At 39.9% G+C, this 22,585-nt stretch overlaps 1 protein-coding gene across 2 annotated transcripts in view; it reads left to right on the forward strand.

Annotated features, from left to right (window-relative positions):
* Positions 1–19,593, forward strand: part of oxsr1b (oxidative stress responsive kinase 1b) — a 44,089-nt gene extending 24,496 nt beyond the window's left edge. The window contains exons 4-18 of one of the 2 annotated variants that reach the window (XM_034861664.1): positions 330–471; positions 9,215–9,270; positions 9,507–9,616; positions 10,022–10,123; positions 10,286–10,419; positions 10,736–10,784; positions 11,938–12,003; positions 12,087–12,209; positions 14,341–14,376; positions 14,934–15,110; positions 15,251–15,306; positions 15,825–15,877; positions 16,237–16,305; positions 16,537–16,601; positions 17,150–19,593. In XM_034861664.1, the coding sequence (XP_034717555.1) occupies positions 330–471; positions 9,215–9,270; positions 9,507–9,616; positions 10,022–10,123; positions 10,286–10,419; positions 10,736–10,784; positions 11,938–12,003; positions 12,087–12,209; positions 14,341–14,376; positions 14,934–15,110; positions 15,251–15,306; positions 15,825–15,877; positions 16,237–16,305; positions 16,537–16,601; positions 17,150–17,224 (1,313 nt within the window). In that variant the 3' untranslated portion in view covers positions 17,225–19,593. Of the gene's footprint in view, positions 1–329; positions 472–9,214; positions 9,271–9,506; positions 9,617–10,021; positions 10,124–10,285; positions 10,420–10,735; positions 10,785–11,937; positions 12,004–12,086; positions 12,210–14,340; positions 14,377–14,933; positions 15,111–15,250; positions 15,307–15,824; positions 15,878–16,236; positions 16,306–16,536; positions 16,602–17,149 lie in introns of those variants that run through there. The other variant, XM_034861665.1, reaches the window with a different exon arrangement.
* Positions 19,594–22,585: the final 2,992 nt, after the last annotated feature.

The raw sequence follows: 22,585 nt of genomic DNA on the forward strand, positions 1-22,585 counted from the left end.
AATATGAGATTATACAGTAATCATCTTGACTGAATGTCTGCCAATCCAACAGGATGTTTATGTTTTCAAGAATAAGTTTTAGTTTAGAGACAGCTTAACAAATTATACAGGCTAGCCTGAGTTGATTTGCTCATTGATTTTCTCATGTGGAGCTAGATCATCAGAAACAGGACACTTTATTTACCCAGCCATTTGTAAAGAGTTCGACTGCTGTATAGTTTTCATTTCTCTCTGATGTTGATGTTGACAAATGTAGTTTTCATCAAAGAAAATTGAAGCATGCTATTGTAATTCTTTTTATCAAACACTGTCCTGTGGTTATTATCCAGGCTCCGTGCTGGACGTGATCAAGCATATCATCTCGCGAGGCGAGCACAAGACAGGCGTCCTGGACGAGGCCAGCATAGCTACGGTGTTGAAAGATGTGCTTGAAGGCCTGGAGTACTTACACAAGAATGGACAGATCCACAGGTAAGAAGATTTATGACATTGCACTCTGGTCTTGTAATAAGAAAATGACACATTACTTTTTTTTTTATTAGCAGTACGCGCAGATATGAAGACTTTACCTTGGCGGTTTATGGAACATAAACTTTCTGTTCTCTGGTGCTCTAATATTATGTCCCCCGCCTTGACTGTCTTGGGACATGATGTTATTATAGTAGAGACTTTGTCCATTTGTGTTTTTTTAAGCACACTAATTCTGATATAGTGCATTGTAGAAACTTAATGCTTGATCACAAAAGCTTGAGCACAAAGGCTCTCGCTGTACAGTTAAACTGCAGTACATAAGATGCATTTTTGGATTAAGTATTTGAGACTACCCTAATTAAATGTTTTTCAGATACAGATTTAATATTAATACTTTATATTAACTAAAATGTGTGAAATGGCTCAGAAAGAGCTTCTATCCTCAGGCCAATAGAAATTACAGCCCTAATATTGATGTGTTTATGGCCAACCACTAAAGTATTGTTGTGAAATAAAAAAATCTAACTTTTTTTTTATATATACAAATTATTTTAAAACTGTACAAGCCTTCAGTGTTTGTATTGCAACTGCAACAACTTTCAATTTGCTGCAAGAAATCTGTAGACTAGGACTTCCGGGCTGATAATCTTTAGTTACTGTATAAATATGGAATGTGTGAATGACAGATTTGCATGCCATGGAAAATTAAATCCCGAAAGCTCTCTTCTAAGCCAGTTCAAGACCTGGCTAAGTCTGTGCACTCAAGCTGTTACAATGAACCCGGTTAACATACTGGCTGTAGAAGTCGTTGCACTACCTCTTCTGTATTTAATATTCATTACTTAAGTATCATACGTCTCTTAATTCTCCCACGGGCACACATATAGCCCGATACAGGCTAAGTGTGTAAATAATGCATAGCTTTTCGGCTTGGTTAAGTGTTCAGCAGCTTTCAGAGTAGCATGCCTATGAGAAACTGAGAGCGAGGTTTGATTTGAAGTGCCCATCTTATGAAAAAATCACTTTTTCTGGGATTTGGGGTGTTATTTTGTGTCTCTGGTGCTTCTGGGCGCATTCAAACTATCCATGCTGTTTTGAGTGAGATGCAGGTTTCTAAATGTCTTCTGCCTTAAGTCTCCGGGTGAGCTGTTCAAAATCTGCACGGCTTTCTACGTAACTAGCCGAGACGAGGTGGCTAGTTCACCATAATATGAAAAAGAACTACATGTCTCATACTTGACTACCATGTCCCTGTTCTGCAGTGCAACCTTGTTTAGAAGAAGTCTCCCAGCTAATCCTGCCTTGCACTGACCAAAGTGTGAGAGAGTTTTCTAGCTGATGTGATCTTACTACTAGCTACTAACTACTACTAGCTACTGCTCATGTGCGACTCCCAACAGCGATAGTAAGAAGGGAGATGCCTCACTCGGGAACTAAAACAAGTGCGATGCCTCACTCTGGAGCTAAAACAGAGACCTAAACACACAGGGGGAAAACAGCATCTGCAGCAATGTGGGGTACAACAAAAATATGGTGTTTTGGAAATGAAACCATATTAAAGTATTCTGGTACAACCTCAAAATACAATTATGAACCTGAAAAGAGCATAATATGGCCGCTTTAACACTTTGACCATGGGATGAGGGATGTGTAGATTAAGGATCGAATCATTAACCTCTTGATTAGAAAACTGCTGTATTCTCTAGGAACTATAGTTAGAGATGTATGGAATTACACTGTTCAGATGACTGTGTTAATTGAAAGGAAAATCCACTGCCGTATACCTTGGCTGCAGCATTTAAGTATCCCCTTTCAGCATAATGTGACAGGGTTATCGGTCAGTGCCAGGAAGACGGAAATGTTATTCCCTGAGTGAAACCTGCCTTTAACTCCTGTGCCCTGTCGAAGGAGACATTAGAGGATCATTAATAGACGATTCGTTTATCTCTTGTGTCCACCCCAGGCTCTGAGGTGTGACTTTGGAAAAAGAATTGTGAGGTAATCCCCCAGCACTGAAAATCAGTGACATGCTGAGAGTGGAGAAGCTATGGTCAGTACATCGAGGTCGGCTGATGTACACGTGCAAATATGGGTGTGTGTGTCCCTCCTGGGTAAGCTGGATCATATGAGTCGGAACCCCAGGGGCACAGGTGATTGAGAGATTTAAGGGGGTGAGTCTTGACGAGGAGGGTGAAACCGAGTGTCACATGATATGTTGCATCCAGCCAAGGGCGACAGAAAAGCAATTAGAGTCTTCACGGCCCGGGCTGTATCCTCAACCAGAGACATTTACCACATGACGGTGAACTGCTCCACCTCCATATTCACAGCAGCTCGGAAAGTCAGTAATTCAGTGGTAACACTTGTCCTCTAACTTGAGCAGCAGGTAGACAGTGTACACATGGAAATAAGAAAAATGTGCCCAAAGGTCATATGCATATGGAGTCAGCACTTATTTCTTATTTTTAGGTCTACCTCCAGTGATCAGCACCTCACTACAACCCTTGGTCTGTGTCACTTCTCTATATTAGGCAACATGCACACGAGAAGAATAGTCTGGATTTTGTCAGTTAAATCTTCGAAAAAGTGGCCTGCAAGTTAATTATTAAAAAGCCTTGTTAAGGGGAGGTCTTTACTTTCTCATCTCTGAAACCTGACATTTCTTTTGAGGATACATGCGAGGGCTCTGCCTGGCAAATTACTCGCTATGTGGTTTAGTAATAATCAAGTTATGGCTGTACTTATGCCATCTCTGGGAGAGTCTCTCGCCGTAGCTTAAAGGAAAATTGATAAATGAGAAAGTGATTTGAAAAAATAAATGAGAATAAAATTCAGCATTGTGGAGAAAGCAGTCACAAATGGAAAAGCAAAGGAAAGCTATATTTGTGGTCAAAACATGCACTGTTAAAAGAGGAGAGGTATTTCATCTCCATAGGAGACCCACAGGGCATCTCATAAACCCTCTTTTACAGCCCTGTTAGGGGTACTGTGAGCCTGGCACCAGGATGTGATGTCACAGGAGGTGACCCGTTGAAGCTGCAAGGTGCGCTGCTGCCAGATGAGAGGGATTAATCTTCTTGACAGTTTCATACCATGGCTGTTCCCACCTGGCTACTGCCCGGCTATCATTTCAGCAGGTCATAAATATATAGAGACCACACATATCCTGCCCATTTTTCAATATTCTTTGATGGCCTAACATCTTTTAGTGTCTGGAAACATTTTCATAGGCTTCAATTTGATTTAACATGGAGGGATAAGCTTCAATTTTCAGTGCTTATTCTGGCGTAATCCCGCCTACTGTTGTAAGATAAACTGGATGGATCACTAGTAGGAGTTGGGACTTGAAGTGCAGGTTTGCGGTTTTTCTTTCCGCTACAGTATTTCCTTGAATTTGCATGCTGCATTGTGTTGCCACCTCCTCCCTGCTTCCCTCCCTCCCTCCTCCTCCTCCTCTCCTGTGAATGTTAATGACTGTCTGCACTCTGCAACCTTTTTCTTAGAGCATTACAATATGCTGCAGTGAACCAAAGTGACCCTTTAGGGTTTTTTGATTGTGTGCAGGAAGGATGCAATCAGATCACCTTGATCACTCTTTGTGACTGACGCAGCTACGTGGGTTGTCTTTTATCAGAGTGGAGCATATTCAAAGTGTAAATCCACCTTAAAGTAATATTAAGATATTGTTTCTCAGAGATTAGTTGTTATTGGGAATTTTAACAAGTGGATTATGTCATATAGAGATATGTAGACGGTGAATAATGAAAGAACTCCGAGGACACTATGGCAGTAACATGCTTCTGATTAATAGCTTCAAGCTCTTCATTCATATAAAACTCATATTGACTTATGGTAGCATGTGAAACAAAAAACTCTTTTAGCACAAAAAGTCACTCATTAATTCGTTAATTGAACAACTTCAACGTCACGTGATGACGATTAAAATTGAACTTCACGTGATGACGATCATTTTGGTTGTGTTTTGATTGTGATAATTAGCCACACTAGAGTTCAGTACACCCCTTCGGCCATAGGTTATAATTTGGTACAGATGTCCATGGCGGCCCGAGGATAAATCCTAATGACTTTAGTGATGCTGTGACACGTGATCAAACGCCAAGTTTTCACTCACCCAGTGAAAAAGAAATGTATGCAATACAGTATATTTGATGGATTGGTACTAAAAAGTGGTTGCCATTCATGGTTCCCAGAAGATGAAGTTCAACTACATACATTCAATACAGTCAATTTTCCAGGCATGTTTCCTGATGTAGAAGCAAAATGCATTCCAACAGCTAGTCTTTTTTTCTTGGACAAATGTAGGCATGAGATGATAAGTTAGCAGGTCTTGTGACATGGCCAGAGTGGTTGATTGGCCTGGACTGAACCCACAATACCTCATTAAAATACAGAACTTTATTAGCCCAGGCTAAATCCTGTCATGACTGGACTTACTGAGAGAGGACGGTGGTTGTGTAAACCAGGAAAAGTATTTTGGGATACTCCCAGACTTGCCTTTCAGCCTCAAGTGGTCAACTCTGCACGTCCCCTCGAATCCTTAAAAAGCAACATCTCACATTACCAGATGTAAATCATCCCCGTTGTATGTACTAACACCCAAGGTATGAGCATGTTCTTTTAGGCAGAAGTGGTGAGTGCAAGAAACTGGAAGGTACTGTGACCTGATGTCACCTAGCTGTTATGTCAGGGCAGCAAAGTGACAGTGGGACAGGCCGGAGAGCCGCAGGTCCCAGAAGTCTGTACGGCAGCAGACATTTCTGACCGTGGCCTTTCAATGCAACGGCTGTCATGTCTGCTTTTCATCATGAGAAGGGTATGTATCAACTATAAACTCTGGGGGATACGGTGAAGAAGCTAAAGTCTCAATAAGTTGGCGTGTTCCTTTTTGAAGGTGGCCCTGCCACACGTATTTCAGTACTTTGGGGTAATGTCTGTAGTTCTACCATGGACTCACGTAACTTTTTTTGTGGAAAAAGGCCTTGGTTACCTTGTTTCAAATCATTGTAGTGTGGTATAGAAAGCCAGCAGGAAGACTCAGCTTGATTTGTGCCAGTTCTCATTAATAATCAATGAGCTAAGCTGCTTGACTCTGATTGGCTAAGAGCTAGCCAATGAGAGCCTGGCTATCAGTATCTTTTTCCCAGCACAACAAGGCAAGCTAATAAATAGTAATGAGCTCATGCAACATGGCATCAGACTGACCAGCTTCTGTAATTGGCCTGATTTCTCCACTTATTTCTTTCCAATGGCTAGAGCTGACAGAGGGGGTAACAGTTCATTTTCACATTTAATTCACGACATAACAACACATGGACCTAACATATTCCAAAAAATGCAAGTAAAAACGGTTTTGTGTGGCATGACACCTTTTAAAATACTCTGTTTAGAGAAGGCATTGACACAGTCAGCTATCACACTGTCTTGTGTAGTATCCCAGTCTTCTTCTGGATAGTTTTATCATCCAAGTAGTCATTTGGTCCTCCAGTGGGAATCCCCATGTATTGCTTCTAATATGTCACATATGCTGCATTCCTCCCTCTGTGCCTCACTGTTTGCCACTCCCTGCCCCTGTTGCTACATCTGTTGTATTTTACTTTAGCACCCTTAGCCAAAGAGTCCTCTACACTCAAGTATTCAGCAGCATTTGAACAAAGATCTGAACCGTGACCTGCAACTTCTTAAGACACTTTACCACATTGTGTGTCTTGAGTGGGTTGCTTGTAGAGTGTTCTTCTTATAGCTACAGGAGAAGAGGTGCTTAAGCCAAAATTGCCAACTCCACCTCCTCTACTTTTTTTTACTGCAAAACCACAGGAGGAGTTCAGGAACCCAGGTACTAGGTATATTAGTAGCACAGCAATGCATTTAAACATCCTGTCTGAGTAGCGCAAGCGTTGTTCCAACCACCACAATTGTCTCTGCATTCGCAGTATTTGGCATTCGTTTATAGTCTGGATTAAATTATATGCCTGATAAAGTGAGCCTTTGTGTCTTGAAAGCTGAGTCTTGTCTCATCTCCAACAGTACTTGAAAGACTTTCTTTTTTTTTTTTACATTCATTGAGACCAATCTGGTTGCATGAGGAAACCGCATTTATCTCTCAGCTAAAATTGCAAACGTTTTACTCCAGTGCCCCCATCTGGTAACAAAGTGAACCGCTCCGCTGTTGAGACTGCATCTCATTTGTCTGCCTGTCAGTACAGTTTTAAGAACTCTCAGGGTAATTTGTGCAAATGAAATTTGTTAGAAGTTGAGGACGGAGGTGTAATGTGGTGACACTTTTGGGGTTATTCCACTTCAGTGTTGTATCCTTTCAAGTCTTTCTCCCATTGTTCTCTTTTAAAATGCACATTCACTCTCTGAAAGCCTGGGGTCTCATTTATAAAACTGTGCGTAGGATCCTTTCTAAAACGCCAAAAAACAAATTCAGATTTATAAACCGTACAAATATATAAGCAATGTTGCCTTTAAAAATGCATATTATTATTTCTGTTATGATTTATACATTTTTATCAAATAACACAAATTACCCACAAGTGTGCGTACGAGAACCAGCCTCTTATCCCGCCCTGTACAGGTCCATTTTCCATAAAACAAACCATAAATAAGCAAAGCACCTTGTGAATGCTGATAAGTATGTTTATGACCCTGGCAAGTGTTCTTTCGTGACGCCCAATCATGATAACTAGTGGGGAAAAAGCAAAAAAAACTCTCAGACACTCAGGAATTGCTGCAAATCCAATTATAATTGTGGCCTGTTCTCCCACAGTGTAGGTAAACCTTTCTACACAGGCATTACGGCACTCAGGGACAGCTTCGATATTTACCAGACCCACAGGTATATGGTAAGATTTAACTTGAACTGTATTATATCCAAACAAGTCTTCGTGATAAAGTTGAAGATTATAATATTCATGTAAACCACTTCGCTGCAAACGGCCACATGCCCCCAAAGTTGCGAGGACCTGTATTTGGTATGGCACGGTTCATAGATCAGTACATGCATAGATAGGATTAAGTAATGCCGACATTGTTCCGTGGGAATTTTATACAGCGACCACCTGGCGCACCTGAGGTTTGGAGCGTGTGGTGTGTGTGTGTCCTTTGGAGAGACACACACACACAAACATCAGACTCTCTTCCTACTTGGCAGTAGTATTTTTTTCTTCCGAATTTTAATTATGCTTAAATATTAATTTTTAGTATTTTCAGCACTTACCTTTTTTTTTTTTTTACTTTTTACCAACAGTTTTTACTATTTAAAAAAAAAAAGTAATTTATGTTTTTGAAATTGAGACTTGTAACATTTGTTATAATTGTGTCATTTTATGATGCAAATTGAGGCAGCAAAAGGAGAGCAATATCAACACGGAAAAATCCATATCGGTCAATCCCTATTGTTTACAACAATGTGTGATTGTTAACACCTTGCCAAAAGCACAGCATCAATTATATCCCCCACCCAGAGATACAATTTCAAGATGAAAGTGTAAAAGGCAAAAACACCTTTCTTCCTGCAGGTTTTGTCACCAACAGTGTTAAAGTTTGAACCGATAACGAGGACATTAAGTGTAACGATTGCGCGAGAGCTTAACGGCTGTATTTTCTCACTTTGACATTTGATAATATATGCACAGTATTAAAGAGAGACATTTAGTTATTTACACTGTGTTCTGCCGTTATCTAATGGTAGGGTATTTGATGCTATCTGATATGCTCGAGTCAGGCCATCTCATTCTCCTGTGACGGTGAGCCGATTAAATATTAAGAACAAATTTTGATTTGAGTTGGATTTTACAAGGTGTTTATGGAACAATTATCACTCAGTACAAGCGCAACTAACACTGCTGGAGCTATCTTAATGATAACATGCATGATATGGATTGAAAAAATGTGTGTGAGGCATCAATACTTGAAAGTATTAAGAGAAATCATTATTCCCACATTTACTTTCTGCCGTCCGACATCCCTTCACCACCTCACCATCTGCGTAGCCAATTCCCACTGTCTCTCAAATGTGCGTACGCGTGGGTCAGAGTTTACGAGGAAGACAGCACATTCTCCCATCAAGTATTTTTTTTCTTTGTTTATAAGCACAACCTTTGCATGGGAAGTGGCCTACACACATTTTCAGCCCCGTTTTGTGCATATGCCTCGTTTATAAATGATACATGGACAGCAGAAAGAGCCGACTGATGCCCTCTGTGACAATGCTGCCATCCTTATTTTTTATTTTCTCTTTCCCTTGACCCTTTTGACTTTATCTCTGAAAGTCTGTTGCTATGACAACTCTGTCTGGCTGGTGAGATGGCCGTATATATATTCTGCGTGGCAGTCCACGGTGGCAGACAGGCAGCCAGACAGCTGTTCCTGCTGGATCCTCTTATCACCAACAGGGGAGCCTGAACAGGGATGAACAAATTAACTGCAGACCGTGTGTGTTTCCAATAAAGTCTGAAAAAAACCTAGAGACCCAGAGGGATTGAGAAATTATATATTTCCAATCTATTTGTTGAACCAAGATGTATAAAATCCAAGTTATCAGTGGGCAATAAAGTAAAGAACCGATCCTTATGCTTGAATTAGCTGAGGGTAGAACTAAAGTAGTCTTTCATAAAACTTTAATAATTTTATGTCATTTCTGGAGCTACTTCGATCACTTTATCTTTGACAGCTCCTTGAGAGAGGAGTTAATTAATGTACAAATTCTTGTCTTTCACAGAGATCTAAAGGCTGGAAACATTCTCCTTGGGGATGACGGTTCAGTGCAAATAGCAGGTATTTTGATATTTAGCAACAAGGCAACACTATCTTTCAGCACCATTGTTGTACTGCAACCTCATTTACCCCTGTTAGATTGCCAACTCTGTTCCACTATATCAGTGTATTTATGCATAGGAGGCCTAGTCTGTGGAGACAAATTAACCTCTTGACAATACTTGTATTGACTTACTGCTTTGGGTCATTTGTGTGTGTTTGTCTAATTGTCTTTCCTCTCTCGGCCCTTCCTTCAGACTTTGGTGTCAGTGCCTTTCTAGCCACAGGTGGTGACATCACTCGAAATAAAGTGCGCAAGACATTTGTTGGAACGCCGTGCTGGATGGCCCCAGAAGTCATGGAGCAGGTTGGTCATCTTTAGCACAGAGCCAAGAAGTAACCATGACGACAGAAAACTCCCAATCAGACACAACTTATCTTAGCAGGCAAGAAACAGACATTCAATATGAATTGACGATGACTGGAATGACGTTTTTATTTTTAACAGAGGCCTCTAGCCAAAGCTGCTTATCTTTCCTAAGGCTAAGCACTCCGCGACACTACAGCAAGACTCTGGTTCCTGAACAGAATATGTATGACTTTAAATGTTGAAAATTAGCCCGTTCCATTGCAAAAATGCCTGGATTTTTGTGGTGTACCTCGAGAGAAAACCAATTTCTTCCATGAACACAGTTGATGGTTTTGATATTTGAATTTGTGGCTCTCATGTTACATTACAAGATGAAGATGATATATGCTTCCGTTTCCACAGGTGAGGGGATATGATTTCAAAGCAGATATTTGGAGTTTTGGGATCACAGCCATTGAGCTTGCCACAGGGGCCGCACCTTATCACAAATACCCGCCAATGAAGGTGAGGACACTGTGGAGCAATCTAGCTTACTTAGAAATGTGGAGTTAATGACACAAAACAAATGCAAAGTCAGTTCCTCTGACTTTCTGTGGACACAGCTGATGAGATGCCACGTGTTGTGCTCTTTTGACATTTGAGTGAAAATGTTGCTGGTGTCCTCAGGTCTTGATGCTGACGCTGCAGAATGATCCGCCGTCCCTGGAGACCGGCATCACAGACAAGGAGATGGTAAAGAAATACGGAAAATCCTTCAGGAAGATGATCTCCCTGTGTCTACAGAAGGAGCCAGAGAAAAGGTGTTGATTGTAATGCCTTTACATAGAGTCTCATATAACATGAAGTGCTTTACATTGCCTTCCAGTAGATATGTTTAATCAAAGGCAGTATGGTAATTATATGCTAATTTCAAACATGTGGTGTCATGGACAGTCAATTTACAGATTTACACTACTTGGCACAGGTTAAGCAAAGCAGCAAGTGATTGCTTGTAGTGTCCTGACCACAATTCTTTTAGTTTCACTGTATTTCCCTGGTTCTATTAAACACATGTCGCACCTTTTTTCTATTATTGAGAGTACAACAAAACTGATTTATGGCTATTCTGTTTTTTAGGCCGACATCCTCCGAGTTGTTGAAGCATAAATTCTTTCAGAAAGCAAAGGTAGGTGCTTGAGCTCCCTCTGGGCCTGTGACTCAATTAGTTACAGTGAGTCAGCATTATCTCAGATTCAGGCACCAGTTGAGCTGGTTGATGAGTAAAGGTCTGAGCCTGCAGAAGTTATTGGACCTGAATGGCCTAATACGGCCTCTGTTTAAAATTAAGCTGCTCTTAATGACTGTAGGTTGGTTATTGTCTAGTTCCAGACGTTTAGAAATGATTGACTGATTGGTATTTTTTGTAGGAACAAGAATTGTAGTAATGCATCAAGAGATGAAAATAAACCAATAAAGTCTCTCCCTAAGGTGTTTGTGTGAGTCAGGCTACCTCTCACTTGGCTGAACTTGTCAGTGTATCTGACCCAAGTTGAGGCCAGCGCGGCTTTCCTCTCATTACTGACCACACAGTGCCGTTTCCTAAAAAAGCAGGGATAAGCAATCTAACTCCAGCCCCCAGCTGCCCAGTGCCCTAGCAACTAGAACAACTAGAGTGCTGGTTCAGCAGTAGTTGATTATTCCATTACTCTGTTCAGCAACAAGAACTACCCTTTATGTACAGCAGAGGGCAGGCTTTGTGATCCTTTTTAGGGATTCTAGAACGGATACACACCTGGTATTAATGAGAAAACTTGGGCAAAAAACATTCCCACTGATGGCTGCAGCAGGAATGTTTGGTTTAAAGTATATTAAAACTTAATTTACGTAGTACTTTTTCAAACTATGGTTGAATAACAAAAAAAAGCAAAGAAAAACATTTGAATGAACATTTAAATCAAAGATAAGCAAGAATTGTTCAAAGAGAGTCTGCATTAATAAAATGGCTTTTAGAATGAATAGATCTTGAGATGAGATTTAAAACATCAACTGACCTGACCATCAGGGGGAGTCTTTCACTTTGGGCGGAGCACAACCAGGGTCCCTCATTCTGATGACCTGAGAGACGTTGTGGACCTGTGTAAAGTCAGGGACTCACTGACATAGAATATGGTGGAGCCAAGTTGTGGAATGCTTTAAAAAGAAGTGTAGCTAAGCGTCTTACTAAAGCACATTATGGGTCGCAAATCAATTTCTGAATAATACAAGACCTAATCAGGTAATAGAACAAACAGATATAGCTGATTTTGGTGTAACGGCGGTTTCTTTCCTCTTCATGACAGACCCATGAGTATTTACATGAAAGGTTGCTCCAGAGGGCGCCCACAATAACAGAGAGGTCGAAAAGGGTAAGACGCCAATGGTTTAAAATCGACACTTTATGCTTTATTGCTAAGAAGATGAGCTCAGTTGTGCGCATATGTGTTGACAGGTTCGTCGAGTGCCAGGTTCAAGTGGTCGGCTGCATAAAACGGAGGATGGCGAATGGGAATGGAGTGACGATGAGCTGGATGAAGAAAGTGAAGAGGGCAAAGCAGCCGTTGCTGCCTTAAGGGTGAGGTGAACCTACAACACATGTTTCCCTCTCACGTTAACACTTTTGTCACATTCTACATGTCTTGTCTTTTAATCGCTGTCCAATGTTTAAATTTTGTCATTCTCGTGTCTGTGCAGTAGCATGTCTGTCCTTTGTCTCTCCACTGAGTCTCCCGTGTGTGTGTATGTTCTGTCTGACGCCCAAGGAGCAGCAGGTGAAGCCTGTTAGTGCCACCAGGCGACAAGTGCGCTTCTCCTACCCACTCGAGCTGCCTGCGTCCAGGGTTGTTTACTTGCCACCACAATACAGATGGCTTTCCCTTAACAAGGAAGGACTCTCTCTGCACATGTTAGCTAGGGAGCACGTGGTTGCTACAAAGGGCAGGAAAGACCTCGTAGGGAGACAAAAGTGAAGGAGAATAACCTTTGTTCCTAGAGTTAGGGCTGAAGAAATGCAATAGGAAAAGCCTTTGGATACTGCATACAGATCCAGTTTGTCTTAAAAGTTTTGATGAACCAGATTATCAGGTCTCATCTCGACTTTTGGTTAAATACACTTTCACTTTAGCGGTATTTGTAGGAATGATACTTGATTTTAATGAAACTGGATTTTTCGGCACACAGCTCTTATCCTCAACATAGTCGTGACTTTGTTCTAGGATTATGTAACTTTACACTAACCTATCAGAAGACTACAAGTCTGTGCGAGTCAAATTTGACCCACAAGTTAGCCTTGTCAGGAGTGATTAGTCAGTACTGTAAGCGTCTTTTTATACTGTGAGATATTTAGTGTCTCATGGGAAGGGAGCGATTTGTAAAAGAGATTGTGTCCACATAAGTAGTTATGTATTTTACATGCATAACCATTTCCAGGATTTATTTCCTCAAATTTGGGAAAGTGTCAGAAACCCTTTTTTTTTAAACTGTTCATAGGTTTATAGTTTTCTTTGAGGGAGAGTTGCCTTTCCTGGTAGCCATCTGTATTTCCATTTCTCTTTTTAAATCATTTTTTATTTATACTGACCCAAATCCCATTTAATCAATACTTATCAACCCTGTAATAGATTTTTAATTAGAGCGCTAATGCCCATCAAGGAATTCAAACACAACCACATCTCTGCTACTTTGATGCTGCTTTACTGGCTACTTGATGGCAAACTGAACTTTTTACTTAAGCTATATTGCGGGTTATATATCGAAACTCTCACAAACTGACGCTCAACTAGAGCCCGCGGACCTGTGTCATGTCTATGTTTTAAAGACGAATACAGTTTCCTTGGTAACAGCCTGAACACGCAGAAGCTTTGTCTGAACCAGACAGCAGATTCCTCAGCTGATGTAGTTTCTGACATCAGCCTGACGTCACATCACGTCCTCTCAGTCAAGTCAGTTTGTCTTCATTTGGGCCAGCGGGGCTTCCGTCCAACTCAACATTCATTGGCGTTGGTTTAAACTTTATTTTGTATTTTTTTAGATTAAGATATAACAGTGTGACTTCCTCCTGACCTTGTGTTCACTTATGCTGCTTCTCTGCTTTTCAAATCTAAAAATAGAAACAACAATTGTAGAATAGATATTTTCACTCGTTTACAACTTGATTAACAGCACCTAAAGGTGGGCAATACTGTATGTAAACGTATTTTATGTCATGATATACGTACATGATGAGAGAGATATATATATATATAGATTTTTGACCAAATTATTTGCTGTATCACCTTGATGCTGAAATCCTGTAAATCGAATATTCCCATAAATCATACCTCTTATTGATGTGCAATAATGCTTGAAATACCTTAAAACATTAAAATATTAAAAGGATTGCTACCCTGCTAGACACTGTATAGCAAAATAACTACTGTTTGACATACAGTATTTCTCTCACCTCACTTAAAACTGTCACCCAGCTAGTGAAGTGTAGTTAAAGTAGTATTAGCCTTTTGATATCTCTGTTCTCACTCTAATGAAATGACTGCATTCACCTTAAAGGATGAACTATGTGAACTGATTAATAAGTAAACGAGTGAGCCGTTTACCTTTTTTTGCTTTCTGTGTGTTCCTTCCATCCACACATGCTGTTTTTGCTTTGCTTAAAGTCATCACAGTGATGGCCTTCTCTGAGTATTATCTTCTTCAATCTGTTTTTACAGTCCCCAAGAGTAAAGGAGGGATCGCAGAATTCGGAGGTGAGTTTCCGAAGTAATTTCTTTACAGTAGCGGTAGTGTGGTTTCTATATACTTTAGTGTACTTGGTCAGACTATGGCAAAACATGTATTATATCTATGTTATGGAATTCATTAAATTTCAACATTGCAGGTGAGATACTGCAGTTTTAACCTACAAAGTCTACCTAACCTTTTTGGAAGTAGACATTGAGTTAAGATTGTTTAGCCAAACTACAGTTGAACTTTTTTGATGTGTGTATTGAATATGAGCACAGTCATTGGTGTTACACTGTGGCAGTCATTTGCATGTTTAGACCAGAAAGTCTCAACATATCATTTAGTTTTTGTGTGTATTCACTTAAATAAAGCATCAATTCAGGTCTATCACAAGCCACTGTAGTAGTGGTCTTAACCTCAGGCTGAAGCTGCTGTCTTTATTGCTGTTTTTATGGTGTAAATGGTTGTGTGGTTTGTGTTGTATATTTTCATGTCATGTCTTTCTGCTGCATTCAAATTGCCCTTCTAGGACAAAGAATAAACGGAACTGAACTGCCTGTAAATGTCATGTCTCCTTCAGGTTTTCCAAACCCCTGAGCCTTTAAGTAGTCCACTCCAGCCAACGGCCGCAGGTCAGGCAGAGCTACCTCAGGCTGCAGGCCAGGTTCCACTGCAGCCCACACCAGTCAACACTCCACCCACTGCGCAGGCTACATCTCCCACACCAGGCGTACCCGCTGCTGCTCCCCCCACACAGGTTAGTCTGACCTAGCTCAGTTTATTTTAATCACACTTTCTTAAAATGGGCCTGTCATCTCTCAACCACTGATTTTTCCTTCTCCTACTTCTTGTGCAAGCTTTCAATCTACTTAAATGTCTTCATCTGTATTTTGACAGACACTAGCTGCCTCAGGGGATGTCAAGGCTCCCATTAGTTTGGTATTAAGGTTAAGGTATGTTTCTCCATTAACAAATACATAAAAGGACTTAAAACATTTCTTTTTAGCGACACCTATGACTTTTGATTAACCTCGCTGGTTGCTGCTTTTAGTCTTCTGTTTTTAATGCTTTTACCAGTCTTTTATACTGATGCTTATACCTAGACTGGGTAAATCCCGCCCACTCTGCCGGCTATTTGATTTTGCCATGCAGCTCGGTCACCTAAGCACAGCGACCCGTTGATGCCGCTGTCGCTTCGATGTTACCTGGAATAATTGGTTGGAACTGATTGGTTGAAGAACTATCCAATTGCGTACAGAGTCATTTAATTTTGCACATTATAATGTGCAAAATTATCTTTTTACTCAATTATTCGTTTTTTGTGATCCTTAGGAGCTGAAATTGTGGTCGCGATTAAACATTCGATAAATTGCACAACCCTAGTCTACGTTCCATCATTTTTATGAACCTGTAACAAAGGGGTGATCAACTTCACTGATCTGCTCTTTCTTTCTTTCTTTCATCTCTTTAGAAATTCAAAAAAGGAGCTAAATGACATCCGCTTTGAATTTATGCCAGGGAGAGGTAAGTGGAGTTTCTGTATTAATCACCAAGTAGTTCAAAAAATGTTGACATCTTCACTGTGGATGCCACGTTTTGGCTAATCAGTAAGGGAAACTGACACTTTATACCTCGTGTTTTGTGACATTTATTTTGCCGCATCAGCTTTCCATTACAGCAGCCACAAAAAAAAAAGCAAAAGCAGCTAATTTCAATATTTATCAGCACTAAGAACAAGGTTCAGAAACACAGCTCTGCTTGTTTTTTAAGGAGTGCAGTTGTCAGTGTATTTTCCCAAAACCATAAGAGAAACCAGCTGTACCCTGGAAATGTTTTTTGTCGTCCACCTGTGACAGTGGGTCTCTTATGCTCTGACTTTTCAGACACAGCAGATGGTGTGTCCCAGGAGCTGGTGTCTGCAGGCCTGGTGGACGGGAGGGACTTAGTAATAGGTCAGTGATAAAAACACACAGCATTGTGTTTTATTCCATATTCCATTCCATAGTTACCTAAAGGTTCAACACTCTCTGTGGATCATATGCTAGAAAAAATGCTCACAGTGCAGTACTCTGTGATAATTTTTCCATCTCACATTATCTCACATTTTCCTCTCTTTCTGAACATACGCAGCACATACACATTTTTGATTGTTTTCATTGGCTTTCATTTTTTTTTTTTTGCAGTTGCTGCAAATTTGCAGAAAATAGTTGATGAACCTCAAGGCAATAGAAATGTCACTTTCAAACTGGTGAGTGCTACACCTTCATCTGTAAACAATAGTAGTTGTTTCTAATAAATCACCGATATCCTTTTTTTTTGTTTGATCCGTAATTTTGTTAAATTTGAATGAGTTGTACTGTGCAACTTTTTATACCAGGCCTGTTACACAGAGGAGCATTTTTAGGAACTGGAAAAGCCCACAAAGGCCCAGTCATACTAGTTGAGGGATGTGATGGCTATGTTATATCTCTCTTCCCCTGTCTGTGTAGTTATTGTTCATTAATTATTAGTATGTTAAAACAATGAACATTGTGTTTTTAAGACAAGACTGCACTGATATTTCTAGCGCACATTGCTTTATAAGATACGTGCACTTTAGTTTAATGCCCTGAGTTGCTTAAAACTGCCATATGGCGCCCAGATAGCGCAGTTGGTAGAGCAGGCGCCCATATATGGAGGTTAACTCCTCGACACAGCGGGCCCGGGGTTGAGTTTTGAAACGTGCGTGCAGCTAGCAAACTAGGCATGGAGTCTTCTTCCTCACAGGCTTTTTATTCTTCCCTCTTATTTTCACAGGCCTCTGGAACTGAGGGGTCTGAAATACCAGATGACATCAAATTGATGGGCTTTGCTCAGCTTAGCATTAGTTAAACTGTTGTACTACCTGGGGCCTTGACTTGCCTAAAAAATGTGAAAATAATAATAAAAAAAAATAGTTCAATGCATTATTTCTTTCTATGGCTGTAAAGAAACCACTACTGCCAAAGAAGACAGTATCCTTTTGTCCACCACAGGATTATACAACTCCGCCTCGTTGAACATTGTGGTTGGCTGAAGTGTCGGAGCGTACAGTTACAGTATAAGAATTACTCAAAAAAGTTTACAGCGTAAATGTAGAAGGATGCAAGCATCTGCAACAACCAGTTTTAACTTACATGGTCTCCCTCATTCTGTTAGTTTGTTTTTCTCTAATATGTGATGCATTTGCACAATCTATCCCGAATATTGAATCCCGATAAGTATAGCAATGCCTTATATTCATCAGAACTACTGAATGCACGTTTTTTGGGGGCATTCCCCAGTTACCATGTGGAGCATTATGTTGTTTGGTATGCACAAGTGTGGTTTCAGTTGCTCACGTCAAACTTTTTACTTCATTTTCAGAAGAGGTAAGAGGCAGCTTACTAATTACATTTTAGATACATTTCTGTACTCAACGAATGTAATGTTACTTTTTCAATAGGATGTTTACATTCCCAACAGTAACATAAAGGACAAGGCTACTTTTATTCTTTTTTTTTTTTAGTTATTATTATTATCAACAAATACAATGGAAAGACCAAAACCAACCATTGGTAGTTAGTCTGTCAATGTAGTAGTTACAGATATATAGTGACATTTTTTTAAAGCAAAAATAATTAGCTGAAACAGCTGGCCACTTTGGTTTTATCACACGTTGTTTAGACAGAAGCAAAGTGCATTTTTTGGGGACTATTCTTAGCTGTGGATAAATACACACTTGGTGCTCTAGTGAGTATTTACACAAATGGACTCAAAATAAACTACAATGCCCATGTTAGTCATGAACAGGAAGATGTCCCCCAGTGCAACACTGTGGTAGTTTTTGGGTAACGACAAGACTACTAAAACTAACGAATATTGCCAGTGTGGTCCTTTTTAAAGTGCTGATACTACCAGCGTTGTTAGAAAGGAAAATGTCCTGAGAAAAGAGGTAATCAGGTTATAAACAAATGTATTTAATTAAATAACTTAGAAGGTTAGAAAAATGGAGCGCAGGGTTCATTCATTTTTACCGTTACCTAATTGGCCTCCACTCATTTCCCACAAGACACTGGCCTGAGGTCAAGCAAACCTGATTTGTTTGAATTTTTTTAAGTAAAAAGTTTGACGACAGATGAAACCAAAGTGTTGTATGAGCACATGTGCCTGTCTTGGTATTAGTTTGTGTCTGTTTGGAATCAACTGCTCAAATTTGAAAAAAGACTTAAGTGCATTTTTGTTTATGTGTATGAAACATAAGTATTTGATTTAACATCTACAGTGTAATTCATACTTTTTGGCCTTGATTTGTTTTTATACTGGGTGTTTCACTCTTGGCCTTTTTCCTGTCCTATGAAACGATTGTGGGTTGCTGCGTGAAGGAAGACGACTGCACTGCAGATTTGGCTTTGGATTCATTTTGCGGGACATACAGCCAGTTACTCTGGCATTAATGACTCTTATTTAAATTAAATCATTTTTAGCTTTTCACTTTTTGCCTTTTGAAAAGTTTAAATATATATATTCTACCGTGGAGCCACAGGTCTCCTGATGCACTGCTTGATGCCACCTTAAGTTTCCCCAAATTCTGAGCTGAGTAAAAGCAAATTTGTCTCCAACTCTTAATAATACCAAGTGAAGGCTGTACTTATTTTAACCTACATTGAAGTCATTCAGCTCCTTTATCACTTGTTAGTCATTTTAAATGACAAAAATGAAGATTTAACGTCCCACAGTTTTGGAAAAGCTCAGCTATGATTGTACATATTTAGAACAATCAGACGTGTTTTGAATTTTGAATGAAAAAGGCCGTCATCAGTCCAGTCACATCCATACAACCTCCACTCTGGATGTTTTTAGTACATTAGTGACATGGTTTAATAATGAACATGCATCTGGCAGTTAATACTGCTCTAATGTGTACATCTGGAACGCCAGCAAGGTTTTTCTGTTTCATTTGGTGATGTGATGTCGTCATAAACCCAGCCGATGCCATATTGAATGAAAATGAATGCATTTTTTGCTTGCAGATAAAATGTTGACCGGAAATCTTTTTATTTTGACTTTAAACATGTTCAATTTTGTGCTAGCCTTAAATTGAAAACGACCAAGTGTATTTCTTTTTTTCTGTTGAGGTTTTGGTTCAGATTTTCAGTCTTTGAAATGCAGTTCTTGTTACAAGTAAAGATACCTAAAAATAAAGATACAGTTGTGCAGAACCTGTGTTCGCCACAAAGTCATTAACCCAGTGTTACGTTTCCAAACTGCAGTATTCTGTGCTGTTCTCCTGGGTTAGTCTACAGCTGACAGCAGATAAGGGTGTCAGTGTGTGTGTGTGTGTGTGTGTCTGTCTGTCTGTGTGTCTCTCTCTCTCTGTCTCTCTCTCTGTGGGTGTGTGTGTGTGTGCGCGTGTGTGTGTGTCTGTCTGTCTGTGTGTCTCTCTCTCTCTCTCTCTCTCTCTGTCTCTCTCTCTCTCTCTCTCTCTCTCTCTCTCTCTCTGTGTGTCTTTGTGTGTGTCTCTTTTTGTGTGCGTGCGTGTGTGTGTGCGTGAGTGTGTAATGGCTTTGTTCTCATCCTTTCTCTCCTTAAGTCTCTTCTGTCGGGCTTACATGTAGTCTTACAAACCTGTAGAAACTGAACAGATGACCGGCAAAAATCCTTTTGTCCGGGCAATAACTTATCAAGGCTGTGATATATTTGAATTTTCCAACTGTTACTGGGAATTTTTTCTCTCAATTATTTCATTTGCTCTGTTTTTGATCGTTTTAAGCATGTTTCTGTTGATTATTTTTAATCAATAAAGAATGAGCAAATCCGCCTCTTCTTAGTGCTCCAAGTTTGCTCTGATTAGCGCTTCCTTGTGTCATTTTGTGTAACTTGTTTGTGTAAATAAATAAATGTTCATAAAAATGAATGACACAGCGAGAACCAGTCACCAACTAAACTGATTCCAGAGCAACTTTAGGTGAGTAGCCATTTGGCTTTATATACATGATTATCACCCTTATGGTGTGCATTCTCTCTCTCTCTCTCTCTCTCTCTCGGCTTATATTTATTTATAGCAGGCAAATTCCTTATCTATAGCTATTTTAAAGCTTTGTAAACAATAAAGCGGTAGCCTATATATCACTTTTAAGAGACTTTTTTTTTTTTTTTATGGTCATATATGTTGACTTTTAGTTCCTGGTATGGGTCAAGGTCCAAAAACTCAACTCCTATTATACATCTCAACAGCTTATCTTCCTTAGAACCACCATTTCTTGATGGCTAAATGTCTTTCAAGCTCTTTGTCCGGGACATTGGAAATATTTTGTGGGAGGGGGTGCTGTTAATATATGTCAAGTTGCTGCAACCGGTGTTCCCGAAGTAGCCGGTCTGAGGATAACCCCTGTCCCTGCAAAATGTAGGCTGTAGGCTACAGTCAATCACATTTGTTATACTACAATCAAAACATCCTTATAGGCCTGTCTAAGGGCTAAAGTTGCTGGCTGAACTTAAATGAGTTACCGAGTGTCTGGCTGGCAGCCCACGTTGGAAAGCATATGCACAATCAATCATTAAACCTTGATACAATGTGCACATGGCGATAGACTTATGGTGAACCCACCATAAGGTCACAGTATTATTTACAAGTTCTAAAATAAATCCAAAATAACTAGCTAACTGTGGTGTGGCGGCAAAGATAGTGAAACAGAGATGACCAACCTGTTCTATCATGTGATTGTGGCGCAGTGCGTGGTCGTTACGTCACAATCTTTGGTCAATACGATGGAAACTGGACAGCAGCTGATACAGGCAAGAGTTATCTGAGTTAAACAATGAACTAGCCAGCCAGCTAACAGTAAATTCATTCTTCCCATGGGCTGAATAACACAAAGTAGAAATGCTTTTCTATTGACTTGAATTTGCGTGAAGTGTTGAAAATCAAGTTAAAATGAGGCACTCCTGTATTCTTGTTTTCATTTGCACTATCCTTAATTGACCCTGTGTTTACTTTCGTCCCACAGACAAACACAAATGAGAAGACTACGTCAGTCAAAGCTGAGCTTTGGAAAGAGAAGAGAAAGGGGAAAAGACGAGGAGGAGAAAAGGAGAATGTGATGGAGATGAGAGGAGAAGAGCAGACGGGCCCCGGGGCCCAGGGTAGGATGATTATGATGTCCCTGTGCTGTTCAACACAATCACAAACTGGCCTGATACAATTCAAACTAAGAACAGAGATATTTTGTTGTTAGGTTATTACAGTGGAATTTTAAGGCTCAACTTAACAGCACACACACATAAGTACAAACACAGGCTGGGCTGAACAAACTATCACATTCTGCTCATGTTGCTGAAACATTTCTATAATTCAAATCCAAAATGATGAAAACACAAATATGAAATAAAGGAGTATAACATTTAAATATAATATGTATTAAAATCCTAACTGACCCCAAATCCCACTTAGCAAGCAGTCAATGGACCTGCGTATTTCTAAAGGCCAAAAATGATGTGGATGACTTCTCATTATCTTATGTAATCATAATGAGGCCTGTGTCGGACCCTTGGGGTCTTTGGCCTCCGAGGCCAGCATGGTCTGTATTTCATATAATAATAATAACAACAATACATTGTGTTATTTAACAACTCAAGTGTTTTCAGCCGGTTTATATGATGTTCTGGAGATGCTACATTTTTACTGACCAAAGGGAAGGAAAACAACATTTCACACCATAAGTCAAATTCAAAACCAAAAGAAAAGAATCTTACAAAACTGTAAAAGTTAGTGCCTGCTTTCTTTCTCATGCTTAAATCTGATAGGATGTTTTACAATTTCCTTCTCAGATAACATAACTAGAAGGTTGGCTAAGGTGCTTTTTCTCCTTCTGTGTGCACTCTTTATGGGCAGTTTCTGCCTTTGTTCACACCCTCCGGGTATTTAATCTAATGTATCACATTATCCTGTGTACTGTTGTCTCAAAGAGTACATACAACATGGAGGGCCTTGTCATCTGCAAGTGTCCTCATCATTTCAAGTGTTGATTGTAAAAATAAATGTAATTTATAATTCACTTTATACCATGTATATCCACTGGTGAGAAACTGGTGTTTTTGTTTGTTTTGGGAAATCTTGTGTTTTGAATTTCAGGGACTGGACTTCAGCCTGAGGAACGCTGACATGTCATGTTGTAATCATGGGCATAAGGAAGGGGTTTAAGGAAATGCCGAGGTCCAAAGACCAAGGTCACA

The sequence above is a fragment of the Etheostoma cragini genome, chromosome 22 (genome assembly GCF_013103735.1).
Source record: "Etheostoma cragini isolate CJK2018 chromosome 22, CSU_Ecrag_1.0, whole genome shotgun sequence".
In the NCBI taxonomy this organism is placed as follows: Eukaryota; Metazoa; Chordata; class Actinopteri; order Perciformes; family Percidae; genus Etheostoma; species Etheostoma cragini.